Source organism: Helicoverpa armigera, chromosome 19 (genome assembly GCF_030705265.1).
Source record: "Helicoverpa armigera isolate CAAS_96S chromosome 19, ASM3070526v1, whole genome shotgun sequence".
NCBI classification, from domain to species: Eukaryota; Metazoa; Arthropoda; class Insecta; order Lepidoptera; family Noctuidae; genus Helicoverpa; species Helicoverpa armigera.
Genome location: NC_087138.1, coordinates 1,421,142 through 1,443,399, shown reverse-complemented (window position 1 = coordinate 1,443,399; position 22,258 = coordinate 1,421,142). Strand labels below are relative to the sequence as shown.

The 22,258-nt window shown below is 36.6% G+C and overlaps 1 protein-coding gene across 3 annotated transcripts in view; it reads left to right on the top strand.

Annotated features, from left to right (window-relative positions):
* Positions 1-21,753, top strand: part of LOC110373531 (venom acid phosphatase Acph-1) — a 31,482-nt gene extending 9,729 nt beyond the window's left edge. Inside the window, exons 1-9 of one of the 3 annotated variants that reach the window (XM_064039426.1) lie at positions 3,112-3,549; positions 4,074-4,211; positions 10,633-10,746; positions 12,661-12,771; positions 15,751-16,008; positions 17,840-18,022; positions 19,167-19,287; positions 19,760-19,974; positions 20,436-21,753. In XM_064039426.1, the coding sequence (XP_063895496.1) occupies positions 4,092-4,211; positions 10,633-10,746; positions 12,661-12,771; positions 15,751-16,008; positions 17,840-18,022; positions 19,167-19,287; positions 19,760-19,974; positions 20,436-20,603 (1,290 nt within the window). In that variant the 5' untranslated portion in view covers positions 3,112-3,549; positions 4,074-4,091 and the 3' untranslated portion in view covers positions 20,604-21,753. Of the gene's footprint in view, positions 1-3,111; positions 4,212-10,632; positions 10,747-12,660; positions 12,772-15,750; positions 16,009-17,839; positions 18,023-19,166; positions 19,288-19,759; positions 19,975-20,435 lie in introns of those variants that run through there. The other 2 variants (XM_064039425.1, XM_064039427.1) reach the window with 2 other exon arrangements.
* The last annotated feature ends 505 nt before the right edge of the window (positions 21,754-22,258 follow it).

The following is a 22,258-nucleotide window of genomic DNA, read 5'->3' as shown; positions in this document are numbered from 1 at the left end:
CCTAAATCAACAATTATTGTAAGAAAACTGACATTTGCGTTGTCGATGAACTTGAATCTTGATAAGACATTTCTAATGTTGTAGGCACTGAATCCTATATAACCGACTAGCTAGGTGCACAACAAAACGCCTAGTCTGTACAAAGCTTTAGAAAACAAAACACGATCACTATCATTCTTTGCTGAACTACAGTTAGAGGTCACAAAATATCTTCAGTACATTTCGTTGACACGTGCTCATATTATCATAAGAATTATTTTTGAAACGAGATAAGTGTTTGCTTCAAAACAATCTAAAGTTCACATTTATTGAGGCGCTTCCTAGGATGCGCACGAGTTGAGAACGTGAATGACATTGTTTAGTATGTATTTTCATTGTAAAGGTCGCCTGTATTGGCCAAAAATGCACTAAATTATAGTTTTGGCGAAAAATATGGCAAATATATCCGTTTTTCTTCTCAAAGAGTTTAAGCGAAAGAAACAAATTCTGCAATGCTTACCTATGTATTTAACTTATTTTCTTTGAATTAGAATCTAAGTATACCTTTTTTGCCACGATTATATTTTCTGTAATTACAAAAATACGGCTATTAAAACAAGCATACTTATTGCTTAAAAATGTGTAGGTAAACCAAAATTGAATGATAAGACTATGTCCTACACAGCTTAACTTCTCTATCTTTTGTTGACAAACTATAAATGTTATCACGACATCTATTCTTACATATTTACACAGTTCATACAAAGATTAAAAATAGTGAGGCCCAAATTCGCCGTTTACATTTACAACTGCAGGATTGTTCGAAAGAGTTACCGCGGCCCTGGTAAGCCGGACGGCGGAGCCCGACGGAACAACGTGGATTTTTAGTCAGTAAGAGTCTGACACTCCCTCGCCGCTGCTAACCCACAGCGGGAGGGGTCATTTGATGATTTTTTTCATCGTTAAAAAAATATATGCATAAGTTCTATCTCCCTAACTAGCTTCTAAAATTGTGTAAATAATGTCTATTTCCTAAGTAAACAATACTTAATAGTGACAATTAGCTGTTAGGCGTGGCCCCGAGTTGAACGCAGATAGCCTCAGTCAATTAACAGATATTAATTTACTTAATAAGATGTGTTTCACAAAACTCATATTATTGTTTACGTTTTTAGTTTAAGGAAAAACTTTTATTTGTGTTCTAGCACTAGCTATCGCCGGCGGATTCATCCCCACGAAATTAATAATCACGCATCATAAATCATAAATCCCGTGGTTTCGTCCCGAGCACAGATATGCTATAGTTTATATGTAGGTCTCGAGAATACTACTGAAAATCGAAATATAAAGCCTTCCTTGACAAAGGAATTATCTAATAATTTTGAAAGAATATTTCATTTCCTATTATATGCGCGTTCAAACAAACTTTTCAGCATAACAATAAAGTACAGAGCTAACACAAAAAAAAAAACTAGATAATTGAGACGCCTTCCACGGGAATAAAATGTACTTATGTAATGGAATCACAGCTGTAAATAATTAATTTGATTGTGTAGTTCAAAAAGATGCAAAAGTTTTTCATTCTCAAAGCACGTGACTAAAAGTCAAACAACACTAAAAATATCAATGTTTTTACTAAACTTATCTTAATTTTATTTATCTGTGAGACATTGACTTAAAATCCTTTATTAGGTTAAACCTTTATCTGTATTAATGTTGCAGCAGTTAAGGTTAAAACAGCCGTTTAATCAAACAGCTAGCTCTTTAGCTAAACAACGCCATTTCATCACACGGTTGTTCCCCCCATGTTGAGAGGGCCTTCTATATTTACAACAATAATACATACAGCCTCATACACTTAAATGTTTGTCCGAGTAACTGGGTTGAGGAGGTCAGATAGGCAGTCGCTCCTTGTAAGACACTCAGCTGAATCCGGTTAGACTGGAGGCCGACCCCAACATAGTTGGGAAAAAGGCTCGAGAGATTGGATGGAATACATACAACTTAAATTAAGCAACACTCAAAATAACAATTAACAAATAATGTAGAAAAGGAGAGAAATTACAACTCGCAACTTCTTGGCAATAGGTTAAAAATGCGATTTTGTGTAATATATCATTAAGTAAACTATCCTGAAATCCTCTTTAACATAGTAAAATATAGGCCTTTTTCTATGTATGTTCCTTAATTATTTTAGCTAATTTAGATAAAGGCTAGAAACATTTTTGTCAGACCCACAATTCGCCTCTGATTTAAATTGATTAATGACAAATCATGTCAAAGTGATACACAATGACATTCAGACTGCTCCGATAAACTTTAATAAGGTCTCGCTATTAATAATCAACTGTTATTAGTTATTGTAATAATGTTTTGGTTAGCTAGTTTACTTTTAGATTCGTTTCAAAATGACATTATAAGGAGCCTTATGGTAAAATCAAAACTTGAAAGAAACTTCTCCATTATGGTACAGCACTTACCTACTACATATTTTAATGACTAGAGCTTTTTCTCAAATCAATTAAGACATTGAATTTTGAGCTGAAGCTTTTCTGTGTTTATGTAATAGCTTGAAGCATTAATCTCGGGAAATACTAGACTGATTTCAAGAACTCTTTCAGTGTTAGATGACATATTTAGCGAGATAGACTTTTTTATCCGGCTGCGCGAAATAGTTCTCTTAAGACGCGGGTGAAAGTGTGGGTAAAAGGTAACTTATTTTGATATGTTCCCACGTGACTTAAAAAAACAACAAAAATATATTTTTATCTCTAGTAGTTAAAATTATAATCGGTCAATGTAACTGTTTAAATTGTGCATGTCAAAACAACACTTGATACTAAAATAAAATAAAAACTTATCATTATGAAAACAATCAGTCACACATTCTAGGCACGTGCTTTTATTACATAAGTAAACAGAATTACTGTTTTGATACAAAAACTTAATTATTGCCTCATCATTAGTATCAGTTTTTTTGCTCTCTGATTGATAAATACATCTTCTCATGCAGAGAAGGCATGGACATTTTCAAATCAATATAGAAACGCGATTGCAAATTGAGTGTTTTTTTTGGTTAGATAACATAGAGATATTAGTAGGTTATCTAACATACGATTTTGAAAAAAAACTCAGTAAAATAAAGCAAGGATTATTGTTCGGAAACCTCTAGAACATAGGAACGACGTCGATGGAGGCGCCACCGGCGATGGCATCGGAGGGGGGACAGCGCGGCGCGGGGGGCAGCCACGTACGAGGATCGCGGGCCGCTCACACACCTTACCGATCAGCTGTGAAAATTGTACGCGTCGCGCGCCGTTTAATTATATAATTTGTTACAAATCATCCGTTGGAATAAACCAGTACCTATATTTCGGAAACAGCCTCAGTCATTTCTACAGCCCAAGAATTCTCCCTAACAAAGTGGTCCTTCGCAAGAAAGAAAAAACAACGGAGGCAGGCGTGCAGTGACGCGTGCGTGGCGATTTTGCAGCGCAGGAAAAAACCAACGTGGCGCACACGTCTCCAAGAAATATATCGACGAGAACGGATAACTGTGGCTACGGATCGGTAAATAGTGTGTCGTTCCAATTAATCATTGCCCTTTATCACTTCTTAAATTCTTCCCGCTTTGTTGGCCATTTAAATCTGTTCCATTTTTTTTCCCCATATTTATTAGTCATCGCATTCATTTCGTTGCACATATTTCAAGCCTGGTTATCGCTCAAGCCTATTATTGTAGGTGCATCGCTGCATAATTAGTAGCAGGCAAAATAAGAAACCTGTTTACACGGATACGTGTTAGCTTGACCGCTAATTCACTCAAGGTCAACATCTGTCGCTTTGCAATTTATTCAACGCAGTGCTTGCTCATTAGTTACGAATTAACGTAATTATTATTTATTTGAATAATGGACTCTAAACTTAAAGAATTAGTTAAGAAACGTGCAAGCTGTAAAGCTAAACTTACGCTTTTCAGCAATTATTTAAATGTAGTCCTTTCTTGTTCACGATTAAGTGATTTACAAGTAACAGAACTGGAAACCCGACTTGATAAAATGGATTTATTATACAATGACTATGATAAAATACAGGGGGATATCGAGCTGCTGATGGAGGACTCCGCCGAGGCATTGGCTGATCGCGAAGCCTTTCAAAACCAATACTTCTCCTTGGTGTCATCGGCGCGCGAGGTGCGACGTCAGCATAGCGAGCGAAGAGCCAGCGTGTTGGTGAGTTCCGTACAAGCTTCAGATAATAATGACGCCACACAGTCGAAACATAGTGTTGTGAAATTACCACAGATTAGTTTACCACATTTTGATGGAAGCTATCAGCATTGGCTCGAGTTTAGAGACACGTTTGATTCTCTTATACACAAGAACACATTGTTGGATGACATAAGTAAATTTCATTATCTGAGGTCCTCGTTAAAGGGTGCTGCTGCCTTAATTATTAGAAGCTTGGATTTTAATTCTGGTAACTACAGCATCGCCTGGGATTTATTGACGAAACGTTACAATAATAATCGTCTTTGGTAAATAATCATGTTCAATCGTTATTTAATGTCGATCAAATAGAAAAGGAGTCCAGTAAAGCAGTACGTCATTTAGTCGATAGTACTACAAAAAATCTCAGAGCTTTAACAATTTTAGGACAACCGACGCAGCACTGGGACACCTTAATTATTTATATAATGGCTCACAAATTAGATACTAAAACTTACGTTCATTGGGAAGAATTTAGAAATACGTTATCCGAGGCACCTACATTGTCTAAATTTTAACTTTTTAAATAACAGGGCAGACTTGTTGGAATCAGTTGAGGACTCTGAAGCTATTAAAAACAAGACCTCAAACAATAAATCAAATAAGCAAAAAAGTTTTGCCATAACATCAACTGATAATAATAATATTTCAAATAAGGTTTCGAGCTCAAATTGTCCAATGTGCAAACAAAGTCATGTTTTATTTAAGTGTGATAGTTTTCGAAAACTGACGTCAGATGTTCGTAATCAGAAGGCTAAAGAATACAAGGTTTGTCTTAACTGTTTAAACCCGGGCCATTCCGAACAAAATGCAAATTGTGGGCTCGGTGCAAGTATTGTAAGGCAAAACATAATACACTGTTACACGTAGACAAAGACAGCGAGCCGACTACCAGTAGTCAAATAACAGATAATGTTACTTTAACTGCCAAAGCTATACAGAATACTACTTCGTCCACCGTATTGCTTTCCACAGCGAGGGTGAAGGTGCGCGACAGCAGCGGCCGCAGCCACGTAGCGAGGGTGCTGCTGGACAACGGCAGTACCGCAAACTTTATAACTGAGGAGCTGTGTGGTAAGCTGGGTTCACTTAAACGTAACGTAAACTCCAGAATAACGGGTATTAACCAGCAAACTTGTAAAAGCACACAGTCTTGTTCCTTAACCTTAGAATCTTACTCGGGTAAATTTAAAACAACAATTGATTGTTTAGTATTACCAGAGATAACCAAATCATTACCATCGACATTAATTGATATAAGTACTATTCCACTTCCATCAGGCATCTGTCTAGCTGACCCTCACTATTATAAACCGTCAAGCGTAGACATTTTACTAGGTGCTGAACAGTTCTGGAATATTTTAGGTACTAACACAATAAATCTAGGCAAATGTCAACCTAGGTTATACGAATCTAAATTAGGATGGCTTATTTCTGGGTTTATTGCGCAACCTAGTCCATCCCGTGACCAACCAGTGTGTAATTTTGTGCAGGAAATAAAACCTGAACTCACTCGGTTTTGGGAACTAGATTCAATATCAGAAAAACATTCGTTGTCAGCCGAGGAACGTGCATGTGAGGAACATTTTTTACGCACTACTACTCGTGGCGAAGACGGGCGTTTTATTGTTAAAATGCCATTTAAACAGTCACCAGATGTTTTAGGTGACTCATACCAAATGGCGAAAGTTCGATTTCTTTCGCTCGAACGTAGGTTTGAACGTGATCCCTTATTCAAAGGTAGGTATATCGATTTTATGCACGAGTACTTGCAATTAGGGCATATGTCTGAAGTTAGTAACTCAAATGATAACATAAGTTACTATTTACCACATCACGGTGTTACGCGCGAGCAAAGTACTACAACTAAATTAAGAGTTGTCTTTGACGCGTCAGCTGTGACGACTTCAGGTATTTCTTTAAATCACCTACAAATGATCGGTCCGACTGTACAGGACGATCTTTATTCTATTTTACTTCGTTTTCGAAAACATAGATACGTTGTATCAGGAGATGTAGAGAAAATGTATAGAGCTATAGATTTAAATAAATCTCAACGCTCTTTACAAAAAATCCTATTTAGATTTAATCAACATGAACCGCTTAAAACCTTTGTTCTTAATACAGTTACTTATGGCACCGCTTCGGCACCATACTTAGCGACAAAGGCACTCGTAAGTCTCGCTTCACAGGCGTCTAATGATGACGTAAAGCAAGCTATACAACGGGACATGTACGTTGATGATTATTTGGGAGGCAGTGACACTGAGTCAGCAACCATACTGTTATGCAAGGAGGTGAGTTCGATTTTAGCATCAGCTCAATTCAAATTAAGAAAATGGCAATCTAATAGCCCACAAGTGATGAAGGCTATGTTGTCATCCCTTGATCAGAATGATAATAACATTCTGGATTTAAATCGTAATCAATCTCATAACACTGCTAAAGTATTGGGCTTAAACTGGGTTCGCGATTTAGATCAGTTAACTTTTTCTATAAATCTACCTCCAACTAATAAAATAACTAAACGTTACATTTTATCTTGCATTAGTCAAATCTTTGACCCATTAGGGCTAGTAGGGCCGTGTGTCGTATTGGCAAAGATAACAATGCAAAAATTATGGTTAGAAAAATGTTCGTGGGACGAACCGGTTTCTCGTGACACTCAAGAATGTTGGTCGTCATTCGTCACTACGTTATCGTGTTTGAATAATTTAAACATACCACGGCATGCATTTAGTGTTAATCATAAAATAATTGAGTTGCACATTTTTACAGATGCATCCGAGTGTGCCTATGGGGCATGTGTGTACGTTCGTTGCCTAAATAATGATGATACTATAACCGTTCACCTTTTAACTTCGAAAAATAAGGTAGCTCCCATTAAACATACAACCATACCCCGTCTTGAACTGTGCGGGGCCTTGTTGGGAGCAAGACTGAGTGCAAAGGTAGTAGACTCACTAACTATTAAAATAAATAAGTGTTATTATTGGTGTGATTCGACGATAGTTCTCTGTTGGTTATCTGCATCGCCGAATAAATTAAAGCCTTTTGTTCGTAACCGTGTCAGTGAGATACAAGAAAGTACCGGGGAAAATTCTTGGAGATACGTGTCGTCGAAAGAGAACCCGGCCGACTTCATATCTCGGGCTGAGGGCCGATCAAATCGGCACCTGTAAATTGTGGTGGTCGGGCCCAGAGTTTTAAAATTAGGCGAAGATCGTTGGCCTAAAATGCCAAATACGGGTTCTAATTCCGATATACCTGAATTTAAAGTTCATTTAGTAGATAACTGTCAATCAACTCAATCAGTTATCAGTCGTTTGATTAGTAATAAATCTAACATAAACAAATTAAAACGTATTTTCGCTTATGTACTTAGGTTCATTTTAATTTAAAAATCCTAACAGCAGGTTGTGTGGTCATTTATCCTGTGATGAATTAAATGAAGCATTTACTGTTATGTTACGTTTTAGTCAAATGGAAATGTTTTCTGACGAATACAAAACACTTAGTTTAAAAAGGCCACTATCCAGCAAAAATAGGCTTGCTTCACTGTCTCCATTTATGGATGATCGAGGTGTAATTCGCGTAGGTGGCAGGTTAGATAACGCTAACTACAGTTACGACACAAAACATCCAATATTGCTAGATAGTAAACATCACATTACGAAAATATTATTTCGTTGTGAACATCTTAAGCTTATGCATGCAGGGCCACAACTTCTTTTATCACACATTCGTCAAACTTACTGGCCTTTAGGAGGTAGAAATTTATCTAAAGGTACATTCAGAGAATGTGTCAAATGTTTCAGATTTAGGTGTCAAGCGGTGCAACCAGTCATGGGTCAGCTACCACGCACGAGGACACAGCTTGAATTTCCGTTTTATAATTGTAGTGTCGACTACGCCGGACCAATGCTGATAGCTGACCGTAAAGGCAGAGGTGCCAGACTCATTAAATCCTATATCTGTGTGTTCGTCTGTTTGGCAGTAAAGGCTGTTCATCTGGAGCTTGTGACGGATCTCACCAAAGACGCCTATCTTGCCGCGTTAAAGAGATTCGTTGCTCGTCGGGGTAAACCACACAGTATCCTCTCTGATAACGGCACAGCTTTTGTGGGCGTATTTAATGAGCTTGCACAATTCTTGGCTAATTCAAATTTAGAAACCTATTTTGCACAAGAAGCGATAAAGTTTAGCTTTACTCCTCCTTATAGTCCACATTTTAATGGTATAACAGAGGCCGCCGTTAAGTCTACAAAAAGACACTTAAAAACCATTGTTCATTCTTCTCATCTAACATATGAGGAGATGAACACATACCTAGTCCAAATTGAGGCTATATTAAATTCCCGTCCCCTTGTTGCTCTTTCTTCGTCTCCTGACGACCTTACCGCTCTCACTCCTTCGCACTTTTAATTGGACGACCGCTAATATCCGTTTCTCAGCCGCAGGTACACTCCGTCAACATCACTCGATTGGACCGCTACAAAAGAATTGAGCATCTACGGCAACACTTTTGGAACCGATTCAGTCATGAATATGTTGTCATGTTGCAGCAGAGAACCAGATGGCATGCGTCCACAGGCGAAATTAAGCTGAATCAGTTAGTTCTGATCAGAGAGAAAACGCAACCACCACTACATTGGCTATTAGGCCGTATCGTCAAGGTGTTTCCTGGTGCTGACGGCATCACGAGGGTGGCGGAAATCAAAACCAAGAAGGGCAACATCACAAGGGCCTTCAACAACATATGTCCTTTACCTATTGAAGACGATGTTTCAACCCGGGCAGGATGTTCGGAAACCTCTAGAACATAGGAACGACGTCGATGGAGGCGCCACCGGCGATGGCATCGGAGGGGGGACAGCGCGGCGCGGGGGGCAGCCACGTACGAGGATCGCGGGCCGCTCACACACCTTACCGATCAGCTGTGAAAATTGTACGCGTCGCGCGCCGTTTAATTATATAATTTGTTACAAATCATCCGTTGGAATAAACCAGTACCTATATTTCGGAAACAGCCTCAGTCATTTCTACAGCCCAAGAATTCTCCCTAACAATTATGACATCGTCCCATTGTAGAACGCAGGTCTTTTCTATTTTCATACCTTTTTTTTTTTCTTAACGACGTCAAAAATCAGTGGGTTTAGCAGCGGTGAGGGAGTGTCAGACTCTTACTGAGTAAAAACCGTCGTGTTCCGTCATAGGCCTTTTATGTACCAGAGCCGCGGTATCTTCTATTCTCATACCTACAGAGAAGAAAAGAGTGATAATCACCACGCTTGCTCAAGGTGGATTGACACTTGCAGACTTGAAGTCCACGTTTTCTAAAAATGTTTGCCTTTACCTTTACACTAACATTTGTTTCCAAGTTAAACAAGCTACATTCGTACTTGCCTTGACCTGGAATCGAACCAGCACACTCAAACTTAAAAGGCTGGTGCTTTAACCACTAGGCAACCACGACTTCCAACGATATATTCCTGAAAATAATACGATATTAATATCCGCTAAAAATATGTTCCTCATGAAACAAGGACAAACAAAGTACCTATCTAATAATTACTGCTATAAACAAAGTATAATCAACTTGTAAAAAGAACACACAAGTATAATCTTTTCAAGAAAGATAAACAACAATAGGTAATCTTTAACACACAGTAACATGAAAAAGTTCTTTTAAAATAGGAAATGGTAAAAATTATGAAACGATAAGAGTAATAATTTTATCTTTCCGTGTCATATTAACTCGTTTAACATTTAGAGGATTTTTAATAGAGGAACAGTCTTCCCGCAAGAGTGAACCAATACCAAAGCTGAAAAGAATTGCAGTTTTGAAAACTGTTTTATCTAATTTTAACGATGAACATACACCTACTAGATTTACCTCAGGAAGTAAACTAAAGCATGAGAAATATAGCTAAACAATTTTCACAAGCATCTGCGAATTAACAACAATACGAAGAAAGATAAACATAGCAAGCATAACATTTGAAACCATAAGATAACTTCTGAGTAACATGTAAAAAAATTACTTCATTTTCTATCCATATTGTTTCTTGTTGCCGCTCTTCATGGACCAAGTATTTGAAACCTCGCAAATTATAATTTGATATGTAGCTCCATAACTAGAAAGTAATATAAGGGGTCTGTCCGATGTAACTTTTGACGTGAAAAGGTTCAAATCTTATTATCCTAAAATCGAATTAAATAATTCTAATAAAATTTAATTATGCTGTTTTTGTTGTTGTTTTTAATTGGTGTACATTATTAAGAGTACATCTATCTATCTATCTATTCTACTTTCAATCAATGATTTTGACTACGACTTTTCATGGAGGCCAAAATACCTATATTTTGTTCTCATTTGTTACAGAAAATGTTCCGGTATCTAGTCATAGCGTACCTGGTAGCACTGAGCAATGTCTCTTGCGGGAACCCCATCACCAACGAGGTCATTGAAGAACATGAGCTGGTCTTCGCGATGGTTGTAAGTACAAAACATCTTATATCAAGCAATTATTTGGGAGACCATTATTTTAAAGAAGGCCAGCGGTGAGGGAGTGTCAGACTTTTACTGACTAAAAATGTACCAGGGCCGCGGGAACTCTTTCGAACAATCCCGCAGCCCGAGCAGGCAACATGAAGGGTCGAACCGAAATCGTATTGTAGGTTTTGATAAGGAACGCTTACAAAGCAACCCAGAGTGGTTAGGAAGTTGGTCGTTAGCAAATGAATGTCGGTCCTGCGCCTGATCTCTCTCTAATGGTGTCGGGTTGTCGTCCCATCGGGCTATGAGAGTGAAGGAATAGTGAGTGCACCTGTGTTTGCGCAAATGCTTGTGCATATAACGCAATAAGTATTGAACGCTGGCTAATCCTATCAAGAACAGCTGAAAATCGGCCTGGGGATTTACCTAACTTTAACATTAAAGACTCTAATTGCGAAATAATTGACAAAAAATTATCGCAATCACGTTATCACCAAATGCAATGATTTAAAGAAAACGAGACTAAACACTGGTAATAGGTAAATAATGATACGGCTATAAAAAAAAAACCGTATGTATTACGATTCTGACTTCTGACCTTATTGTAATAAGATAGTATAATACTTGGTTTGACGTCAAGAATTCATCACAAGGAGGGCGCGTGTCTTTTATCGATATAAAAGTAAATAAAACAGGAATTTTGCGGTTACTAACCATTCTCATTTTGGGCACTAACTAACAACTAACTTTGTTTTTGATATCGTATCTGCAATAACGTCACATCATGGATAATTTTGAATAACTCCATAACAAAAAAATCTCATTATTCAAACATCTTTACCAAATGTCCATCTGAACAGGACCTATCATGGGCTCGAACTTCATTTATTTTCTCCAATCTTTGTTTTATAGATCATTGCCTAACCTAGCTTTAAAACAGTAATATCTTAGGACAAATTATTAAATTGATTTTAAGGAAACTTAACAAAAGTACACTTGCCATTCATTAAAATACAGCTTTTTGACCTTTATTCTCAAGATAAACTGTATTTTCAAACCCTTGAAATTTAATTGCAGTTTAATCCGGGAATCACAAACAAACACCAATTATATAATTAAATCAAGACAATTATATTGTTCTCTAATCAAGAGGTCACAACCTTATTAGTTTGAAACGTCAGCAAATCATTAAAGTAAGTAAGTAAACGATTATTCACACAATTATCTCAAAAAGACAATAACAAGATAAACCATAATCTGACACTTTGCTTGACCCCTTGGGATAATAACTTTACTAAAGACACGTTATTAAGACATAATAATGCATAGACATACAGACATACATAAAACGCACTTTGACAATAGCATCTATTTTCGGCTAAAGCGGCTGTTCTCAAAGATCAACCAACTGCGCAGGACATATTATAGTGCACAAGCATTTGCGCAAACACAGGTGCACGCACTATTCCTTTACTCTCATAGTCCGATGGGACGGCTAAAGGGACACAGCAGTTGCACTGGCAGCCACTAGACCAACGGAGCATGAAAATTACTTAAACCAGGATGAAAAGCAATAGATGAGCTATCTAGTGTAATCATAATAATGACTATAAATAAACAAATGATATAATGATTGGAATGCAATGTTGATTCATTTATTCAGTTTTCCAAAGTTTGAACGCGTCTTCACTGTAGACCAAGTGCAAAGCTGCTTTTTTTTAAAGAAAATTATATTTGGCGTTGCTCTCTTTAATTTGATACACCCAAGATCTGCTAACTCAAAATAAAAAAATCAATTTTGCACGTCAAAAATTTACAAAAGACAGCTCCCAAAACGCCCACCCTTCACCACTTCCTATGTGATTTTGCTGGGAAGAAGATTGTGTAAATGTATTTTTTTTTTGTCTATTACAGTTAAACAGACATGGTGAGCGGTCTCCTGATGCTGATGAACTATCCCTGTCAGATCAACAGGACCTGATATTGAACCTCACATACCTTGAAGGTCCAGAGGGATTAACTAACGTAAGTAGACATGAACTTATTAACTTCTTCTTGATGCGCTTAATTACTACAAAATAGTCTAGTTGGTAAATAGTTGGAAAGCAACTAAGGGGATACTTATGGATCTCGTGGATAAGTAGCACCGGTTAAGTTTTGGCGCAGTCATTCCGTGGATGTTAATCAATACATTTGAAAAAAGGCTCACAAAATTACTTACTTAAACCAAAACATTATTCAGACAATTTTTAATGCTACCATCATTTTTCCATTCACTTCGTAAGTCCGTCATACACGTCGCAGCAAATTACTGACAACAATTGTTTTCATTCATATAAAAATTGCAAAAACCAACCACGGGAAGTCGCTAGTTATATGTACATAAACATACTTACTGGTTCACAATTTTCTCATGGTTGTCATTATAGTTACCTAATAAACTATTGAAATGTCAACTGTTCGTAATGTAACGTAAAGTATTGCACGGTAGTCAAAGATTGATTGTAACATCGAAATGGTGAGGATGTTAGAACACATTTTAGATACACTGTGTTAAAAATATCTGGATTCTGAAAGGAAAGCAATCTATGATATATATATTATATTGATAATTTGTTATTTTATGAAGTGTTTCAAATCATGATACGCATGCAACAAAGTGTGTGCTAAGTATGAATGTAGATGGATGGAGAGGAAGAGGAAGACCTAAGAAAAGATGGATGGATTGCCTGAAAGATGATATGAATAGGAAGGGAGTGAGTGTCAGTATGACGAGTGACAGGGGAAAATGGAAGAAAATGACATATTGCGCCGACCCCAAGTAAAATTTGGGAACAGGGCAGGAGAAAGAAAGAAGTTTCAAAAACACAAACCATTTTGTTGAATTTGCTTGTTTGCATCTACCTTGATGTCAAAGTAATTAAAGTTCCAATTTTGAGTTTAAAATTAATGAATTAGCTCATACGGTAATTTTTATACCGAGTTTTAATTTTATATTGAATCAGGTGGCTGAAAACCAATTATTATTTGGGCACCGTATTATTGATTCCGCTGTTATATCATGAAGTAAAAAAATAAATAATTCATGACATTTCTTACCATTGTATATTTTTTTTAATTTATGAAATCATCAGTCATCCTTGTGCTAATTACGCTATAGGTACGAAACTACTACACGAAACTAATTGATAAAAATAAAGTAATAATGATGTGTTAAATATGTGCGGAAATCCAACAATTTTTTATCTTCCAAAAGATAAAAGGTTCAAACTGTCAGTATGATTGTTCCGCATAGTTACTTATTAAAAACAAAATTAATAGGCTGAAAAAAACTGTATCATAAAGAGAAAAAAATACAAATTACATAATTTCGGTTTGAGCAGACAGAAATCCAGACAAAATAGGCCCTGGGGTACTTCTTTCCCGAATGATTTTCTGGCAAAAGAAACACAAGTATCTATAAAAAAAACGTGAATAGACCAGAAAATTCGCAGAATTGTTTAGTTGACCCTTTAAAAATGTTCGCTAACTCCAAGTAATTTCCATTTTATAAACGGGTAATTTAGTCGCTAGTAAACCGCAGTGAATGGAACGAATCGTAAAACGTTGTAAATAAATCATTGTTACTTACTTGTTCATGACCTTTAAGTTACAATTACACTGAGTACAGTCAAGCGCGAAGGCCGTTTGAAACAGTGACGTCACCGTTTTATTACAGATGTAGGTACAGACGAGCAAGAAAGTGGTCAGTTGCGTCTTAAGGTTCTGTAATATCCACCTTAGGATGATCATGTTTCAAACAGAGTATAGGAGAAATTGACCTTCTTCGCCTTCCGATGAAGGCATTCAAATAAATCGGACCAAAGAGTATAAATAGACCACATTTTTGGGCGACTGTACCACTGAAATCAGTTACCAAAATATATTTTTTTTATACTTATTTACTTGCTTTTGGTGCACGTATTCTTTTCTTCCACATTTGTTGAAATATTTTAAAACCAAAATTAAATTTTAACACTAGCAAAAACCAAAAAACATTATTTTTACGTGCGCACTTGTATTCGGATCATGAATTTTGAACGGGGAATATGCAAATAGAATGGGACGTTCTAATTTTTTGTTATCCATGACCGAAATGGAAAAATAACAGTATAGTCATTGCATTCTATGCACATTTTGATAAATATTCATTTTTCATAGTTTTTATCGCTGGCGTCATCTGAAAGTCTAACTACACAGATACAATATATTTTTCTAACTTACGTAGAAATGACATTGCTCATTTGAAATTGAGTAATCAGCATGTCTAGAAATCCAGAAATCATTCTGATGTTTGTTTTTGTAAATCCTAGCATGAAGCATCATCATCCTCCGAGCCTTTTCCCAAACTATATTGGGGTCGGCTTCCAGTCTAACCGGATTCAGCTGAGTACCAGTGCTTTACAAGAAGCGACTGCATAGGCCAGTAACCCGGGCAACCCGATACCCCTTGATTAGACTGGTGTCAGACTTACTGGCTTCTGACTACCCGTAACGACTGCCAAGGATGTTCAATGACAGCCAGGACCTACAGTTTAACGTGCCATCCGAAACACAGTCATTGGTGTCTAAGATATACTTAGAAAGTACATACAAACTTAGAAAAGTTGCATTGGTACTTGCCTGACCTGGAATCGAACCCGCGCCCTCATACTCGAGAGTTTGGTTCTTTGCCCACCAGGTCACCACAAATCCTAGCATGAAGCAAACACTACTAATACTATTAGGGAAATCATGACGAATGCACATTTTCATTCTAATACTGCAAAATATTTTTCAATCTTAAAGATCTACAAGTCTAACCAAAGTAAACAGGAAACCCGAACTAACAAAAAAACTTGACACTGATAACCGGTAACCAACCAAAAAGATCTTCAAGTCAGCTACTTTAAGTCACCGTGACCAATGACCATCTCCACAACTTAATATGTACCAACTTAAAAGCAATTTCTCCCTTCTTGACAGGTCGGAAAACGACGAGCCTACCAAATAGGCAAATTCTACCGTCAAAGGTACGGGTCCCAAGGTCACAAGCTGATCTCGAACCTGTACCTCCGTGACGAGATCCTCATCAGGAGTACGGACAAGGAGAGGACGAAGATGACCATACAAGTAGCTATGGCGGCAGCCTACCCACCAGAGCCTGAACAGCAATGGGACGAGGGCTTGGGGAAGGTCTGGCAGCCTGTGCCGTATACTGCTGTGCCTTTGTCTGAGGATTATGTGAGTAGATGAGCTTTTGTTTTTTTTTTAATGAGTCTCCTGTGATTGCTCCTCATTGCAGTCAATTGTCAGTCTTCTAATAATCATCAGACTGTTTTCTATGTCAATGCCTTTTCAAATACGCCCAAATGAAAGATCGAAGTATTGTAATAGGATATTTTTTTAAATTTCTTACGGCTGGTTGCACTACATTTGTATCAGTAGTTCTCGTATCATCTTTTTCTACAAATAAATACCAACATTTATAAGGGTGCAGTAGCCTTCTCATAAATTTTCTGAGGTTCTTAATCATAGGATCAGTAACCAGGTTCACTGATACCATATCTATACTAATATTATAAAGCTGAAGAGTTTGTTTGTTTGTTTGAACGCGCTAATCTCACGAACTACTGGTCCGATTTGAAAAATTCTTTCAGTATTAGATAGCCCATTTATCGAGGAACGCTATAGGCTACTTATTATCCGGGTTCGTGCTGAGGTTCCCACGGGATGCGGGTGAAACCGCTGGCACGAGCTAGTAGTTAGTGGCATTTCGCCGTAATTACGATTTCTTCAAAAAAGTATATGCTACCTCATACACAGATGAACTTCCTAGTTCACTGTTCTCAGTGTCGTTAATAAAATTAGAGTTTTATTCAATTAATCACTGTAAAATCTGTACCATATCGGTTAGTTTTGTCCTGGAGTTATCATTCAAAGATAACTGCAGTATCTAACTTGTTTTATATATTTACAGTTCAAGTTCATTGTTACATATATAGAATGAAGAAATAAACTTTAGTCCCAGATATATTAAGTTATATCGAGATACGTTATCAGCATTTTAAATAACGTGCAATATGTGTCAGTTTTTTAACTTATTTTATTTATGTATTATTTTTTTAATTATTAAAAAAAATACTATAGGGATGAATATAACCACCAGATGCTATAGAGAAAAATGTCATTTTTTTATCGATTCCTTATGTAGTACGTGCATTGTTAAATAACTATCAGATCTTCATTATAATTAAGTGGCAAAAAAATTGTACCTAATGCAACAGTTAGGTTTAAATAGTAGTATGAATAGTCTAGATCTAACATTTTTTTCTTTTCCAAATAAAGCAACACAATTAAATCTTCTGAGTGAGTTCTAATCTATTTACACAAAAAGAAAGAAAGTAAGTATACCTTTCTTTTGTGGGACAGAAAATCTTAGATCCAATTAGAGTAACTTAGATTTATAGCTGAACAAAGGTCTTGTCTTTTACAAACTTAAAGGAATTTCATTTAAGACTTCTTTCCTGGAATATTCCGTGTACCTTTGATTCTAAAAACTACGCCTCGTATTAACTTCCAAAAATTTCGAGGATAAAACATATTTTTTCTCCGAATTGTTTCAAATTATTTGAGGTTGAGTTCAAGAAACAAAAGACGTATAGGTACTAAGGATTGTTTAAGTCTGTTAACCATAGTGACTGTGTTAAAGGCAATTTAACACAGTCATTGTTATCAAATCTGTATTATAATTGGCTTGCATTGGCTTTAACAACATTGAAACTTTACTTAATAACCTCGGTAAAAGTCGTCGAAATATCAACCCAAAATTCTTATATCATTACATAAAAATATGAAGATTCAACTGTCCCTCATATTGGCAATTGAACCTCTTATTGCTATCAACTGCCAACAATCCTCAAACCAGTGTACCATTTCTATGCAACACGTAGAAAACCCCCCGAACTAAGCACCAACAGCTCAACCTGACAATCAGATTTTCAACCATATTCCATACATCTCTAAGATCATAATCAAAAACCGTCTTCTACAACATAAGACCTTTTTCTTTCAGCTCCGCTACTACTCCAACTGCCAGTACTTCAAGACGCTGATGGCTGAAGCTAAGCGAGCTTCCTTGACCGAGGAGTTCCTTCCATACCTGGACCTCATACCTCTGATACAGAACAAGACGGGAGTGGACTTCTCGACAGACCCACTGCTGTTTGAAACTCTTTATGATCTGTTTAGGAGTTCGGTAAGTGCTACAGCTACTCATATGTATTTAGAAGATCATAATTTTTTTAATACTGCAATGACTTCAGAAAGATTGGGGCTGTAGTTATCTAGATAAGCCTTTTCCCTATGCAATAGTTGGCGTGCAGTCGCCAGTTAAGTGAAATTTTCCCGAGGGAGTACATAGAGAAGTATATAGAGGAAGTAGGTACATATGGGGATACGTAATGTAGAACGTCAAGTAGAATGTAATGTACAGAAGAGAGTACATGGGGGACGTAGGGGAGAATATAAGGGCGTATTAGAGGTAGTATATAAGGGACTACGTAAGGAAGTACTGTACTGCACGTGGCCGATTCAACCAAGATGTAACCGTATTTTTGGTTTAAGCCGTAACGATAACAAACTTTAGGCTAAACACCAAAAACAACTGACATTTACACAGATGCAATATTAATATTCATAATTAATAAATCATACATAATTTAAGTTGTACTTTGTGTATTTTCAAACAAAAGCCAAATACCTGTGTCATGCTTCATAAAGTACATAGTAGATATTTACAATGTATGTTTCCGATGAATTAGTTAGGCAAATTAGGCAGGTTGCAACGAATAATCTACACAAATGAGACATAACAGGAAATGAGTTTTCCAATTAATTCTTTTATCTTGCTAGAAACCTGAAAATATATGTATCATTGAAAATATACTTCTACAAATTTTAATTCACTACCATGCTATGTATAACTAATTACTTTTAATCAAGTTCACATTTAGCTAAAATTAGACCCTTGTGTACCTACAACATAATATTCAAGCTATTCCTAAACAAAAAAAAACAATGTCCACAAAATGTGCCGTAATTCTCAAATCAAGACCCTAAGCCCTTTACTTAAAGTTCAATATCCTAATGTCAAAGACTATAAAACCACTTGACTGCGCATACAGTGCCCCGACGCTCGCCAAAAGTTAGTGATTTTGCGCGTACTATAAGGCTACGATCAGTACGATCCTTTAGTAGCGACCTTGAACTGACCAATAGTAGCCGCGGATTATGTCGCCCCCCCCTGCCCGCAGCGGTGAGTCGTGTTCTTAGAAGAAATTGGCGAGTGCGCTCTCTAGTGGTTATTTACTTTATGCCTAATGTCAACAATTGTTCCACAGATTGGTCTCGGTCTAGACCTCCCAGACTGGGCTAAGCCAATACTGCCTAGGCTGAGTGAAGCTGGCAGACTGGCTTACAGGCTGTATTTCAGGACTGATGAGATGAAGAAGATCGGTGGTGGTAAGTTTCAGTTAAAATTTCTTAGTCTAATAGTACGAGAAAAAATTAAAAAAGTAGGAACGAAAAATAGGCGTCGATAAAACTTGCATCAAGATCAAATTTAATATTTTACATATTATGTATTTCAATATTTTTTATCTCCCTAAATAACTAGAGGTAGAATCTAAACCCCTTATCAAAATAACAATGGTTATTTTAAAATTAACTCTACAAAAAATTGCAAAAATATTACAATTGCCTGTGCAATATTAACTTATAATATTTTGAAACATCAACGACAGTTCAGTTATTAAGTTCAGTCGGCAAATACAATTTGCGCATATTCAATCAAGCACCTAGTCCGTACAATGTTGAATATTTCCCAAACTTCACTCTAACTTCACCTCCAAACCCACCTTAATAACCACATAAGAACGAAAAAATAAAATAAGAACCCTATATATCTTCTAAAACATACCAAATTCTTTCACAGGAGTCCTTCTAAGCCAGTTCATCCAAGCCGGCAACGACTTCATATCAGGAAAGCCAGTATCTCAACCACTTCGGTCCATCTCTGCCCACGACTTCAACATAGGAGCCCTAATGGATGTAGCTTATGTGCAGAATGACAGCACCATTCCTGAGTATGGGGCTGTGTTCGCGTTGGAGTTATATAAGTCTAGGAGTACTGGGAGTTATAGTGTGCTGGTGAGTTTAAAAAATCTTAAGTATATGATTTTGTTCGTATCCTGAGGGAACTGCTTATGCCATGCCAGAATAAGTGATAGCTCTCTAGTTTTCTTCAGAGGTTTCACACGTGTCCCATAGGTACTGCAAAGGCATAGAATAAAGTAATGGTAGCCTGTATCCTGCTTCGGCTATATTACAATGAAAAGATTTATCAAATAGGTCTAGTATTTTCTGAGATGAGCGTGTTCAGCCAGACAAACAAATCGGGCAGCAGTATGTATAGTGGTAGCTTTTAGCTTGCATTTGACAAGTAGGCTATCTGATATTGCAAGTGTTTCGAGTCAAATCGCTTAAAAAGTTTCTGTCGTGAGCGCGTTCAAACAAACGAAACTCTTCAGCGTTATAATATTAGTACAAATTCCATATTTTTCCATACTTTGTTCTTGGTGAAACTAACTTGAAATATTCTCTCTTTACAGCCGGTATATCTCCCCAAAGCTGGTGAGTCATCAGCCCATCTCCTCAGGATAAAAGGCTGTGAAACTTCTAGTCACTGCGACTTCGACAAGTTCAAGGAGTTAACGAAAAACAACTTATTACCAGAGAAAGAGTTCTACCAACTGTGTAATATTAAAACCGAGTTATAGTTTAAGAATGAAGTATTAAAAGGTAGAATCATGGAGAATGAAATGACTAGCGGAGGTGCCATAACGGAAAATCGTCTAAGAAATGAGCGCGCCAAAATGCGGGTGAGGGACGAGGAACGTTTTCCGCGCTTAAACGCCTTTTTGGACTGTTTTTTTTTAAATATAATACCAAAAATCGTTGACATATTTTAGGTCTCAAAGAATCCGAACGCCTCGTAAGTTCACTCGTAACTCATCGGTTCGGTCATGCCCGCCTTACGAATTTGTCCTAGAAGAAGGAGCCTCAATTCCCTGCCTTATGGCATCTCCGCTCATTCTTTACTCCATGGGTAGAATTAATTTATACTGTTTATTGACTAGCGTTACCCGCGATTTTGTTTGTTTGTATGTTTTTGTGTTGTGTGCCTGTTTGTTTCAGAACATGGTATATTTGAGAGTCGAGTTTTAGCTGTGTAGTTTTTTTTGAGGAAGAGTTAATAGGTAAAAGGTATACATACCATACCTATTTATTTAAAATTTAAATAAAATATCAATGCAATATAAAAATAATGTAGGTGTCTTTTAGCTACTTAGTCTAATTTTAATTACTACTTAAATATTGTGTTCTTGCACGTCAATTTTGTTATAAGCCATACACAAAAAATACTTTTTAAGTCTTAAATAATTTGAACTTGTTTTGAAAAACTTACGAAATATTAAGAATAGCTTTGTCAAATAATTGTTAATTCGACCAAGCACCCACAAACTTGAGAACGATGTCCTATTTCTACTGGGATATAATGTTCTAAATAAATATAAAAACAAAATAGGAATATCTGTTTCAAAATGATGTAAGATTAAAAAAAAATACTTTCAGCAGAGTAAAAAAAACATAATTTATAAGGAGTGCCTCCTACCATCTTGAGACGAAGGCACTCTACCGACACTTCTCTAAACTTTTATATAACTATGTTTCAAGTGATTCATTTTATTACCAATAGATGGCGCTGTTACAAAATATAGTAAACTCTTATACGTAGAACAACTCGAATGAAACGGGTCTTGAATTGTAAGCCCTATGAAAGGGTAGCGTGAAGTTAATAACAATGTCTGTGATATTATACGAATATAAACAGAATGTTTGTACAAATAAATAATATTGTTAAGTGTGGTTTGGTGTTTTATTTTATTTTAAGCGCTTCTCATGTTAGTTCACGTCTGTTTTATTAGGTAGATATATTCGTTTTCCGTACCTTTGGTTCGGAAAATGATAGAGGATTAGATGAATATTGACACGGGTTTTATACGAGCAACTAAAAGAGAAGTATTTATTATATCAGATTGACTTCACAATAGGTAAGTTTTTGGTAACAGATACTTATGAAGTCAGAATGTGAAGGTTTTTTGAAAATTGTTTATGGATGGCCATGGCAGCTTTTGATAATTTAGCAGCCTTACGAACAAAATACTAAATATTAAAAGATTCATAAACCCGTACCCGTACCCGTACCCGTACCCGTACCCGTACCAGTTCTACGTATGAAAAAACATACATATATTTTTTTATAAGACGGATAGTGGGAAGCTAGGAACAAAACAGATTTAAAATATACACAGCAACTTAATCTTGCTCAACAAGAAGCTTAAAAGCATCTTCTCAGCTTCGCAAAGTACTA